Source organism: Prionailurus viverrinus, chromosome D1 (genome assembly GCF_022837055.1).
Source record: "Prionailurus viverrinus isolate Anna chromosome D1, UM_Priviv_1.0, whole genome shotgun sequence".
NCBI lineage: Eukaryota > Metazoa > Chordata > Mammalia > Carnivora > Felidae > Prionailurus > Prionailurus viverrinus.
Window position 1 is genome coordinate 10179013 of NC_062570.1, and position 13574 is coordinate 10192586.

A 13574-nucleotide genomic window follows, 5' to 3' on the forward strand; every position below is an offset into this window, starting at 1 on the left:
GCCCTTCTCCACAGGCCTTGGCTGAGCCGGAGCTGGGATGAGGTTTGCACGCCCAGGAGGCGGGTTCTCAACTGCGGAAGGGGGGCGTTCCCTGGGCGGGATCCTGGCAGTCAGGAGGCGGGGCTGGCTCGGGCCGCAGGAGGCCGGTCCGGAAGGCAGGGGGCGGGGTCAAGACCCGCCGGGGGTTGCGGTCGGGGACGTTAGGAGGCGGGACCGGACAGGCAGGGGGCGGGGCCCAGGTAAGCCGGGGCTGGCTCGCGCTGGCCGGTGGTGGGCGGGGCCAGGTCGGGTCCGGCCTCCGCGTCACCATGGCAGCGGCAACGCGGCGGCGGCGGCCCTGCAGCTGCAGCAGGCCGTGCTCAGAAGGGCTGGGGACAGAGATGTTGAACCAGACGGACCGATGAGTTAAGAGGTAGGTGGTAAAAGGTGGGAGGTGCCTGGGAAATAGAATTTACCACTGGTTGAGCTTCCAGATCAGAAATGGGGACACACGGAGGCGTGAGATGGAGGCGGCTGGGGCGGGGGGGGGGGGGGGGGGCTTGAGGAGAAGGAGGCGGAAGTTTCAGGTTCTGAACCGCTCTAAGCCTTACAGGTTCTTAGGATGCCGTTCCTGATTCAGACTTTCAGAGCTTGGAGACCCGAGTAGTAATGCAAATCCCCTTTCAGTCTGTACGCCATCCTGCCCAAATACCAATGCCCTTCAGTTTATCCCCGAGAGGGATGATTCCTTAAGACTGACACAGTACTGAGAATGGAATCACAGCACGAGAGAGCTGTTAAATAATAGTACCAACTATGTAGAATGTTTGTAGTTAAAAAGCACTTGGAACAGTACGTAGTATGTAATCAAATATCGGCTGCCATTATCATCAGTATCATCATTTTCCCACCCTGTTCTCTGGCACGGACCTAGTGCAAGTGGATTCAGAAGAAGTGACTAGAAAACTTCACTAATTGGCAGAGCAACTCCCTAGCCTGCTACTATTAACTGGGGGGCAATAAAGTGAACTTTATTTCCAACGGTAACTCACCATGACGGTCAAATGTGACAATGTAGGTGATAAGACTTTGTAAACTTAAAGTACTACGTAAAACATTTCTGCCTTAAAATATAAATGCGGCCTTTCTACGTTAAAACGGAATTCCTGAGGGTGAATAGAAATGCATGGCAGAAGCTGAGCTCCCAGTGTTTGTCCTGATTGTCTTCAGAATCCTTCCTATGATCGTTGACTGATAAACATAGGGAGGAGGGAAAATGCATCCTTGCTTGACTGATAGGGAAGCATTGCTCTTTATTACTATTAAGCCTAAGTGGGTAGTTTTTAAAATGCCCTTGGGATAGCCCTGTTGTGATTACAGTATCTTTGGCTGGATTTCTAACCAGGGTACTATTTCTGAAACTTCTAGATGGCATATGTTGGTAGATTTGGAGCAGGAGCCTGACCCTATTAGATTGGTTTATCTTTGGAATGTTTTTTTCCTGTTCTGTATTTTTGCACATTCTCCCTCTTCCTATTTTAAGGTGGCCCTGATCCGGCTTTTCTAGGCACTCTGAAGATGGGGACTCAAGTGGTTAGGAGACTCTGTAACTCCCTGCTGCCCACAGAGCCCTCTGTAAGTTTCTGGTGTACTGTTGAAAGGAGTGTGATGACATTAATGGAATTTTAGTACAGTTCTACAACTGGGGTTTCTCCATCAGGACTCAGATCCTGGAACAAAATTGTCATATATTTGCTTTCTTCTCTTGCTACCCCTTCTTGTGGAAATTCTAGCTCCCTTGATTCATTACTAATAAAATCAGGAAGATTTTATTGAAAATTATAGCAATTAGAATATATGCATTGTTTAAAAGATTTAAATGTTTGTTATAGAAATAATTCATGACAATTATAGAGCATTTAAGAAATATTGCAAACCACGATTAAAAAAAAAAACAATAATGCTTCCATCCAGAAGCCCTCAATGTTAATATTTTAGAATGTAGAATTTTCTTCTAGCCTTTTTATATGTATATTACTTACATATTTAAGATTAAATTATGCACACACTTTTTGACTTTTGCTTTTTTTAACTTAATGTTTGTTAATAAGAAATTGTTAAAATATTTGTTTTAGTAGGTCTACAAATGTTTGGTAAACATTATAATGATTCTAATTTTCTTGACCATTTTTCTGTTTCTTGGACTTTTAGGTTCTCTCACCCATTGTAAATAATGAATTGATTTCCTCATTTAAGACTTCTTTTCCTTAGGGTTGAGTTCCAGAAGTAGAATCCCTACCTCAAAGAATGTGAACATTTTAAGTAATAAGTTACCTTTTAAAGGAAGAATCCTGGTGTCAAATTATATATACATCCTCCAGAAAGCTGAGAGATAGAAGGCTTCTTGGTAGAAATCTGGCTACCTCTTGCAATGAGATCTTAGGTTCTGAAGAAAGATGATTTCATCATAGTTATGAACCCTAACATATTATGAATGTCAGTCCAGAGGTATGGGGGCTTGTTGTAGTGTTTACACAGTAGAGAAATTCAAGGATTACTTTCAAAATATCCACCAGATGTCGCTAGTCTTAATCTAATTTTTACCCACAGGATTACTAGCAGATAACTTTTGAAACATGAATTTAAAAAATTCATGTAGAATAGATTTGCATGTGTGCTTAAGTACAGTTTATATTAAGCACTAGCATCTGGTGATTACTTTGGCAACATCCTACTCGTCTCTTACCATTCTGTCTCTTTTTTCCTTTTTCTACCCACTCAGTCTGTCACACTCACCCTGTACACTCTGTCCCCACATACTAATATTGGATTCTCAGTTTTAGTAGTCGTCCTTTTACTATTCTTTTTTTCAGTCTTGTTTCTTGCCTCTATGTGTATTCATGTATTTATGTTTAACTGTGAGTTCCTGAATTTTTGTCTAAAAGAATAGAACGTGGCATACAATGACATAGAACAGATCCTCAACATATATCTAGTGAATGTTTAATGAAAAAAATGCATTGATGAAGGAGAAGAAAATATAGGAGGATGCCAGGAATTATTTACATTTGTCTTGGAAATACACTGAAAGAGACAAAGATTCACACTTCTTTTTTTTAAATAAATTTATAAATTTATTTATTTATTTATTTTTGATAGAGAGCTCAAGTGAGCAAGAGGCAGAGAGAGAGAGAATCCCATGAGGTGCAGAGAGAGGGACAGAGAAAGAGTACGAGCCCAGAGTGGGGCTTCATGCTTAATGGACTGAGCCACCCAGGCACCCTAATTCACACTTCTAAATTATAATTAAGTGCTAAGTGCTATAATATAGAACATGCTATTAATGTGATTTGAAGTCTGGGTCCAAGAGCAACGGTTAAGAAAGAATTCTTGAGACATTTTTGGTGCCAAAAATGTGTTTTTATTATAGCACAGGGAGAGGACCCTTGAGCAGAAAGAGCTGCCCCGTAATTGTGAGGTGCGACAGATTATATATTTTTACGTTTGTGGAGGGAACAGGGGCGAGTATAGATAGCATAGTTTCCAAGGAATTTCTGTATGCTGAAAGCAGGGACTACAGGACCTTGGAGATCTGGCTGTTGTTAAGATGAAGTTGCTTTTAGTCTCTAATAAAATATCAACATTAAGGCAGCCATCAGTTCCTTGATGAATGTCATGCTCTGCATGCCTCAGATGTTTATCAGTGGGCTGCAAGTTGTAAGATTTATTTAGTTAAATTTTCTTGCTTTTGTTCTCATCATGATAACTTTTGAATTATATAGACTTTTAAAAAATGCTTATTTATTTTTGAGAGAGAGAATGTGAGTGGGGTAGGGGCAGTTAGAGAGAGGGACAGAGGATCTAAAGTGGGCTCCACAGTGACAACAGTGATCCCCATGTGGGGCTCAAATACACGAACCATGACATCATGACCAGAGCCGAAGTTGGACACTCAAATGACTGAGCCACCCAGGCACCCATGACCTTTGGATTATAAAAAGAGGAATATTGATTTATTGAGCATCTACTTATGTGCCAGGAAATATTTTTGGTTCTAGAGATAAACCAGTAACAAAACATAACAAAATTCCCTGCTTTCATGGACCTTATATTCTGGGCAGGGAGAGACTGACAATAAGCAAATGAGCAAATAAATATAGACTATAGAGGACAGTGATGAATACTAGGAAGAAAAATAAAAATAAATCAGGCAAAAGAAGTTTGGGAGTGCCTGGGTGAGGGAGTGTTGTCATTTTATTTTTTTTTTTAATTTTTTTTCAATGTTTATTTATTTTTGGGACAGAGAGAGACAGAGCATGAACGGGGGAGGGGCAGAGAGAGAGGGAGACACAGAATCGGAAACAGGCTCCAGGCTCTGAGCCATCAGCCCAGAGCCCGACGCGGGGCTCGAACTCACGGACCGCGAGATCGTGACCTGGCTGAAGTCGGACGCTTAACCGACTGCGCCACCCAGGCGCCCCTGGAGTGTTGTCATTTTAAATAGAGTGGTCAGAGAAGGCCAAAGAGATAAAGTGATATTTGAGCAGAAACCTGAAGAATGAACCATGGGTTATCTGGGGCATGGGGGTTCCAGACTGATTAAAATCAGATCCATCCTGATTAAGAAAAACCAAAAGTAGTCACAGGAGTTTCATGAGGAAGCAGAACTTGAGGTAGGCATAATAAGGATTTGAGTAGCAGAAGCATGGGACATTCTAGACAGGACAGTCATGAAGGCATGGGAGGCAAAAATGAGCCCTGGAAATGTGGGAGACAGTGAGGAGCCTGCCAACCTGAGCATAGGCAATTTGGGGGACAGCCGTAAGAGCAGGGCATGAGGAATTTATATCTGATGGGAAAAGGGATTATTTGAAAACATTTGAGCATTTGAGCAGCAAGATGAATGCATTGTCTAAGGAAGATTAAGGGGTGTAGACTAGCAGAAAAGCCTGGAGACAAAGAGAGCAGTTTAGGAGCCAGGACACGTTTGTAGCCTTTGCCGGTAGATGTGAGCCCTTTTGTGTACATTTATGCTGATGTCTCTGAAGATAAATGCAGTAGACGTTGTAAACATACATTACTGCCAAGAAACTCGCTAATGTATGAAAACAGAAAAAGATTAAGAAATTATTTCAGGGTCATTTAAAATATTTCCATTGACAATTTTAATTATTTGTTTATTCAGGCTGCCTTTCTGCTTCTTTATAGTCATTAATGATTGCCTACAATAGATGTATTAAATTTACATAGGTATGAATTTCACACATTTTACTTCTACATAGGCAGAAGTCACAGTCAGTATTTTTACCAAATGACAGTTCTGTTTAAAGCTCTAAGTCTTACTTAGGCTAACATGTTATTATCTGTATTAATATAAGTGATGAATGAGTTTGCCAGTGTTTCCTCCACTCATTCATTCATTCATTCATTCATTCATCCAACTAAACACATTTACTGAGTACCTTTTTTCTTTAAAGTTTATTTATTTATTTTGAGAGAGTGAGAGAGAGAGAGAGAGAGAGAGAGAGAGAGAGAGAGAGAGAGAGAAACCCAAGCCAGTTCCATGCTGTCAATGCAGAGCCTGATGCAGGGCTCAATCCCACGAACCATGAGATCATGACCTGAGCTGAGATCAAGAGTCAGTTGCTTAATCCACTGAGCCACGCAGGTGCCCCGACATTTACTGAATACCTTTTGTGTGGAAAGCATCATATAAAAGTATTGCATAATGATTAAGCCAGACTTTGGTTTCACCACTTAGCAGCAATAGGATCTGGAGCAAATTACTTATCCTCTAGACCTTTCTTTCTTCATCTATAAAATGGGGTTAATAAACAATTCCTACTGTTTATGGTAATTGTGACCATCAACTGAGCTAACATATGTAAGCACTTAGTATTGGGCTTGGCACATAATAAAAGTTCAATTTTGCTATTATTGTTGTAGATAGATATTTGTGTAGCTTTTAGTTGGTGAGGTAAGTCTCTGCCATTGTTAAAATCATATAGGACTGAAGAGGTCTGGTATAATTTCAGAAATCAGGCAGCATGGCAGAGATATGCAGAAAGCAGCTTGCTTGGACCCTTTGCCTCTCCTCCCAGGCGGAGAGAATGACAAGCCAGCAGTGGTGGGAGTGGTTCCAGCTACCTGGACTGGCTTGCAGTTTTCCCCACACTCCAGCACTATGAGATGCAGATCATTGGCCTAGTTATTCCTGGTTTGTTTAGCTAACCCACTTACTCTCTCAGCTCTTATGTTGATATCACAGCAGAGTGAGATGGGGAAGATGGAAGGAATAGTAATTGTGAGTGCTGCTTAGAACAAGCTCAGTTCTTCACCTGGGCTATTTGGTTAGGTAGACCATGATAAATAAGGTGAGCACATCTTCTGAGCAAAAAAAACCTTGAGATTACATGCTCTAACAGGAATTTTGTGCTTTTTCCAAGCATGAGAGGCAGACTATTTGTGCAAATATAATTTTTGGAACATCTCATTAGTTGTGTGGGGGAAAACAGAATATTTTGAAATGGTACTATCTAAATTTAAACGAATTAAAATTATGGGGTGCCTGGGTGGCTCAGTCCGTTAAGCGTCCGACTTCAGCTCAGGTCACGATCTCGCGGTCCGCGAGTTCGAGCCCCGCGTCCGGCTCTGGGCTGATGGCTCAGAGCCTGGAGCCTGCTTCCGATTCTGTGTCTCCCTCTCTCTCTGCCCCTCCCCCGTTCATGCTGTGTCTCTCTCTGTCTCAAAAATAAATAAACGTTAAAAAAATTTTTTTTTTAAATAAAATTAAATGCTATTGAAATTTTAGTTCCACATTTGCAATAGCCACGTTTTTTTTTAATGTTTGGTTTTGAGAGAGAGAGAGGAGAGAGAGAGAGGGAGAGAGAGAGTACTAGCAGAGGAGGGTCAGAGAGACAGGGGGACAGAGGATCCAGAGCTGGTTCTGTGCTGACGGCATCCAGCCCTGATGTGGGGCTTGAACTCAGGAACGGTGAGATCATGACCTGAGCCCAAGTCAGATGCTCAACCAACTAGACCACCCAGGCGCCCCACAATAGACACATTTTAAGTGCTCAATAAACACATGTAGCCAGTGTCCACTGGCCACTGGATTGGACGTCACAGATATAGAACATTCCCACCATCACATTGCACATGACTACTGTAGAGTATGTGGTTGACATAATTACAGACTTCTAGGGAATAGTGTAACTGTGGACCGAGTGCCCTGTAATAAATCTTGTATCTATTCACCACAGTTCCCTCTAATTCTTCCAGTGTACTGGGGGGTGCAGGGCAAATAGCACAGGGCTGAGCATCAGAGGCATTTGGGTTCAGATCTTAGCGCCCATGCTGATTTGCTAAGTGACTGTAAATAACTCCCCTAGGCTTCATCCCTTCATGAGAGTCAAGTGAAACTTCATCTTTTTAGCTTTAAAATCCAGGGATCTAGGGGCGCCTGGGTGGCGCAGTCAGTTGAGCATCCGACTTCAGCCAGGTCACGATCTCGCGGTACAGGAGTTCGAGCCCCGCGTCAGGCTCTGGGCTGATGGCTCAGAGCCTGGAGCCTGTTTCCGATTCTGTGTCTCTCTCTCTCTCTGCCCCTCCCCCGTTCATGCTCTGTCTCTCTCTGTCCCAAAAATAAATAAACGTTGTAAAAAAAAAAAAAATTAAAAAAAAAAATCCAGGGATCTAATGAGTCTTTTCCCAGGAATATTGAGCTCACAGGTCCTACTTTGAAAACGGACTTGTTCTTTGAGAAACAGGGACCTTTTGGTATATAACTATCCGCAGGGCCTCCCTCTGAAGTCTCAATATATTTGACTGTGTAAAAGCATGATGGGCTGTCAGAATCTATTTAGGGATCTACTGACTGAGTGTTTTGGTTTTGCATCACTATGCACATAGATGTGTTGCCTACAATTTTACGTTGTTGGAAGTTTCATGCTTCTCTTTTAAAGGGGCCTTGTTGCAGTAATATGGGTTAGTCACTCACCTGATGATATTACACCGTGAGCTGTGGTCATGGCAAGGGGATTTTTGGTAGTTAAATTCCCCAGCTAGTTATGAAGGACGGTGGTCTTCTGACTTTTGGGCCGATCAGGTGCAGTTTGATTTGGAGTCATGGCTTTTCCCCAGCCTTTGCAGAATTGAACACACAGCATTCATTCAATCAGCAGCACCCACTCAACACCTCTGCTGGCCTTCTGCTTCCTGCTTGCTGCCATCCTAGAAGAAGTGTGTCTTTCTCAGGAGTATCTTTGTGTTTAGCAGCTTCAGACATTCAGGCAAGATGATTCAGGATGTTTGGGGTACAGATTTTCTTTTTCTCTAGTGACCTGAGGAGGAGGAAGTCTTAGGTTGAAAAGAGCCATTACTGACTTTTCTTGCTAAGGTACCAATGAGAATTTGGGGAAGGAATGTGGGCCTTCTGCAAAAGCATGAGGGTAGAGCCTAGCTCCTCAAACTGTCTTTGTCGCTGACCAGCTGTGTCCCTGGGCAAGGCCCTGGCCTTTTCTGAGCCTGAACATTCTGTAAATCCTTCCCCTCCATCTGGGATCACGAGGTGTAACATAATATGGGGTGTTCTTTCAGCTTCCTGTTTTCCTATAGAAACAAGAATGTGCGCTGAAGAGTACAAAATGACTGGTATTCCTAAAAATAAATAATCAAGGCTGTGACTTGAATAACTAGCAACAGAGGGGAATAGCTCTCTGTTTCATTTGAGCAAGTTTTTACCTAACTCTTTCGAAAGCTCCAGGTCATTTTTGTAGTGTTTATTTTAATTAAAATCCATTTAATTCATTTAAAGCTCACTAAAGATACCGGCTTTACCTTTTAGCGGCTATTTTTAAAAGAAAAAAAGAGGCTTTTTGGAGCATAGCCTTAGTGATACTTGGTTTTCCCTTGATGTTTCTGTTGTGATCCTGTGAGATTTGTTAAGTACTACTTCTATTAAATGTTTGCTGATACCATCAGTAACTAAAGTTCTCTCTATCCTCTTTTTTCCCCTCTCCTTCTGGCTGGTTTATCTCAGTTTTTTTTTTTTCTGTCCCTTCTGCTTCCCCTTCTTTAGCCTAACCTCACTGCCCAGGCCCCTTGTGGAAAAAGGTTGCTGTTTTTAGCTAGTCTGGGGGAAAAAAATCCTGATTCACTCCCCTCCCCACCCATCTTGTGGTGGGGCACTTGGCCTTAAATCAGCAGAGTGTGTGTGTGTGTGTGTGTGTGTGTGTGTGTGTCCGCGCGCTCACTCCAGCATGCCTGCCTGCAGACCTGGTGGTATGCTAGTGTGTGATTGCAAGCACATGCACACGCCGGCACGCCTGTTGGTGTGTCAACGAGTGTATGTGTGTGCGCTCACGTGTGTGTATGCTCGCATGGCGCGCACACACCGGCACGCCCGCCTGGAGGCCTGGTGTGTGTCTGCAGCGTAGGCACACACGCCCGCCCCCAGCCTGTTGTGTGTGTATTGTACGTAGTGTGTGTGTGTGTGTGTGTGTGTGTGTGTGTGTGTGTGTGTGTGTGCGCGCGCGCGCGCCTGTCCGCGCGCGCGCCCGCGGTGCTCCCCCTTACGCACGCGGGGCGGGGGGCTGCCAGCCAGCGCCCCTCCACCCTTTGCGCGCCCAGCTGTTTCTATAGGAACCGCGACAGCGCCCGGGCCCCTCCGGCAGAGGCCCCGGTGCGAGCATGCCCAGTGGAAGCCGCTAGTTTGGCTCCGGTCTAGGTTTCCAGTAAGTGGCCTGCGGGACTCCGGAGAGATCCCCGGTAGCTGAGCGGAGAGTCTTTGTGTGCAGAGGGAGGAGGCGGTGGCGGCGGCCGCCTGGCCTGGAGACCCCGCCCGGGAGCCCCCACCAGGAACAATGCTAGCCTGCTTGACCCGGGGGAACTTACTGGACGTCCTGCAGGAGGGCTTCAATGAGGTAACTGTCTGCTCCTCCCACTCCCAGCTCCCCTCCCCCAGAGCCTCCCGCCTAATCTCTAGAAGGGGTTCTCCGTCCCCCCTCCGTCCTCAAGGGGATCCCAGATCAGTTCTCCTGCAGAGCCCTAAGGGGCTAAAGTAGTGGGTATGGTGCAGACGAGATGGCTAACGGAGAAATCAGAAGGGCCCCCTACCTACAGCTACGCTGGGCGATGCCTTTCCCTGGCGGCTCACCTGAGCCCAGCAGACAGGACCACAAACTTAGAGGTCATCTCCTTTCAAGCGAGGTGGTCTCCACCCTTCCCGGGCATTCTCCCCAAGAAAGCCCCCCTTCAGAGGGAAGCCCCTGAATGTATGACAGAAGTACTCATTCTTCAGGAGCTTACTGGGTGGGCCAAGTTAGGGGTGGGGTGGAATTGCATTGGTAGAAAGTTTGAGAGAGGGCAGGGTGGTCCACATGAAGTGCCGCCTTCCTGTTTATATCTCTTTCCAATTCCCAGGCTGTAGGTTTCTCCACAATCAAGGGCATGGTTGGCAGAGAGGACCTAAGAGCAGAGAGGTTGCTTGAGTTTCTGGGCCCAGTTCCGGGAAGTGGGAATTCATTCCGTACTGTGTAAGAAGAGTGGGAAACTGGACCGCCAATCTGACAGGCAGTATGTGCTAGGACTCCGGAGGGGAGGGGGGGGGGGGGGCGGATGCTTTTTCTTTTCACTGTTTTATATCAGAATTCTGTTGTTGTTTCTTCCATGCCCTTTTGTGACCCAGGGAATTCTGGATTAGGATCCTACCCCATTGTGATTTGCTCCTTGTGTCTTCCATTGCTTCTGAGCCCCACCCCTGTGGGTCGCCTTATTCCAGCATCCAGGGAGACCTTTACAAGGAGACCTAGGCTGTTAGTTGTGTCTTTCATCCTTTCTTCCTACCTCTCCCTCACTTCCCTCTATGTCTCTCTTAAATATAAGACTTTTTAAAGATTAGTTTAACACATGAATACATTGTCTTCTTAAATATGAACATGACAGACAAGACTGAGTGCCTTTGGCTACCCCTCCAAGCCTAGCCTTTTCCCCAGAGCCTACCCTTCTCATGAATTTGCGCATGAGATCGTCTTTCTCCCTCTGCCCTGTAGGCTCTTTCCTCAATTCCTGTTTCTAATTAAGAAGCTCTGCAGCTCACCTGTCTCAGAATCTTACCAGCCCTGGCCCCTGTGCCCCAGCCTTGTTCCTGACACAGAGGAAAACTGTAGAAATGCTGTCCTCACCTCATCAAGGGAGTCGGAATTTTCCTCTGGCTGAGGGATGTCACAACCTTCCCCGAAGGGCGGGGCTTGCATCCTGCCTGCACTGCAGGGCTCCTCATTGTGCACCAGCCCTCCCTGAATGGATTATTAAGAAAGATTATTAAGAAAGCTACACTCTGAGAGATGAAACACATACAAGCCAGGAAGCCACCTCTTTGAATGCTACCGGTATTCTGGGTTCCTCTTCTCTCACTCTTGGCCTCTGAGCGTCTCCTGGTCTCAGGCTTCCTATCATTTGACTTATCCTCTGATTGTGGCACAAGCTCATTAGGTCCTTCCATGGCCTCCCCCGCTTTTTTTTTTTTTTTTAACTCCACCCCCCCCAGCCCCACCCCCAGAATCAGGTCCCACTGTCTTATTAGGAGGAGGAAAGCAGCATAGTCAGCCCTAGCCTTTGCCTTCTCATCCTTTTTACCCCTGAACCTTTCAGCTGAAAAGCCGGGTAAATTCAAGAGGCAAAAGGCTTGGCTGCATTTTCATGCTTTAGTGTGCTTCCGTAAATATCCTCTGACCTCCCATTCTTGTAAAACGTAAGGAAAAAGGAGAGCGGGAGAGTTTTCTGCTTGTGGTGGTAACACAGTCCCTTGGCCAAAACAACACACACAAATTTATAATTAACTCATCTAGAATAATGCAGCAATGCCTCTTGTCCCTCTCTGATATTTGATTTTTCTGCCCATCCTGTCAGTTTCCCTCCACTCCTTTCACAGACTTAGGTACAATCCATCCCTTCTATTTGTAGATTCTTCTGTTTGTAGAATTCTGATAGCCAACAAATACTTATGGTTTCTCTCAGAAATTGACATCATCTAAATAATACTAACAGTGATTTGTTAAATCCCAGTGGCTCCTTAGAGTGTAAATAATTCTTTCACATACATAATAAGTTATCTTAATAATTCTTTTCGGGGCTCCTGAGTGGCTCAGTCGGTTAAGCGCGGGACTTGGTCTCAGGTCATGATCTCACAGTTTGTGGGTTCGAGCCCCGCATAGGGCTCTGTGCTGACAGCTCAGAGCCTGGAGCCTGCTGTGTCTCCCTCTCTCTCTCCCCTTCTCCCACTCATGCTCTGTCTCTCTCTTTCAAAAATAAATGTTAAAAATAATTCTTTTCACATAGAGAATCACATTTAGTGGTACAGAATAATGCTACAATTGGTTATTTCAGAGTTGATGGAGGCCTGATTGATCTATTGCAGCTTCTAGGGTTGCTTAATAGATCCAGTAATATTCTATCTCTTTTGTTAGAGTCATGTGATAAGGATGTAAATAAGGACTTAAAAGCTGGTGTCAGAATACACTTTGATTCCTCTGGGAAACTCTTCCTACTGAGGCTAAGAATACCACACATGTGTCCAATCATCTCCGGGGAATGATCCAAGCATATCTGAAGCCATTCTTCATCACCCAGATGCTCTATAGATCTGTGTGGTTAGGGCTGTGACCTCATTCTGTGTGGCAGAGAAAACTGCCACAGGAAATGAAGCTTCGGCCTTAATTGGTTAATTATGAGGGAATCCTGCAGCAGAGAAAAACCCTGCCTTCTGAATCAAGGCTTCCCTCCACGCATTGTTGGCCTCTGTTCTCAGTCCATTTGCCACCATACCTGACCACTTTCTTCCACATTCCCTGGACAAATCCCTGGCTTCAACACACCTGACAAATTACCCACAGACTTGATCTATGTCAGTGCTGTGAATGCAGTTCCTTTCATTGACACGGTTAATATGCATTGTGAATTATCCACAAATTTTGGCTGCTGCCATATTCTGTAGCCTACCCTGGCTGTCATCCCCTGTCTCCTGTGTTCTGGGCCCGGCCAGGCTTTCCATGGTTCACATTTTTCCCATTCTGCATGTGCCTTAAAGCTGTTTTTTCCCTCTGCTACTTGGTGTTGATGTCGTCATACGAGCGTTGTCTTTGGCTGATGTGCCAGCATTCGTTTCTGCAAGTGTTTTTCGGGCGGCTGAACTTACTTCTAAAAAGACTTCAGTGATTGTGTTGGAAGATTTTGATAGACCTGAGGCTCTAATATGGTTTGGCTAATAAACATTCACTCATTCAGTTGTCTGGTTCATTTACCGGGCAAAGGGATGGATGAAATAATTGAAGCAGGAACACCTGGTTCTTGCTTCCAAGGAAGTTACAGGGAGTAATTTGTAGGTGTACTGAAAAAAACCCTAATGGGATGCTTCATGTGGTAAGCATCCTAAAAGGGGTAGTGTTCATGGGAGATCATAGGGCTAGCTTCTACTTAATGTTATCCTGAAAAGCACCAACTATTTACCAACCTATCTGCTCGCTGAGACCAGACTTTTTTCCCCGCATGGTAAAAACATGCATGGAAGCACTCCCTCAACAGACATTCACTGAATT

The 13574-nt window shown here is 44.8% G+C and overlaps 1 protein-coding gene across 8 annotated transcripts in view; it reads left to right on the forward strand.

Moving 5' to 3' along the window:
- Positions 1–192: 192 nt before the first annotated feature.
- DIXDC1 (DIX domain containing 1) overlaps positions 193–13574 on the forward strand; it is a 74161-nt gene continuing 60779 nt past the window's right edge. For 3 of the 8 annotated variants that reach the window (XM_047877475.1, XM_047877482.1, XM_047877483.1), the window contains exon 1: positions 7572–9902. In XM_047877475.1, coding sequence (XP_047733431.1) covers positions 9843–9902 — 60 coding nt within the window. In that variant the 5' untranslated portion in view covers positions 7572–9842. Of the gene's footprint in view, positions 413–1522; positions 1615–7567; positions 9903–13574 lie in introns of those variants that run through there. The other 5 variants (XM_047877476.1, XM_047877481.1, XM_047877478.1 and 2 more) reach the window with 5 other exon arrangements.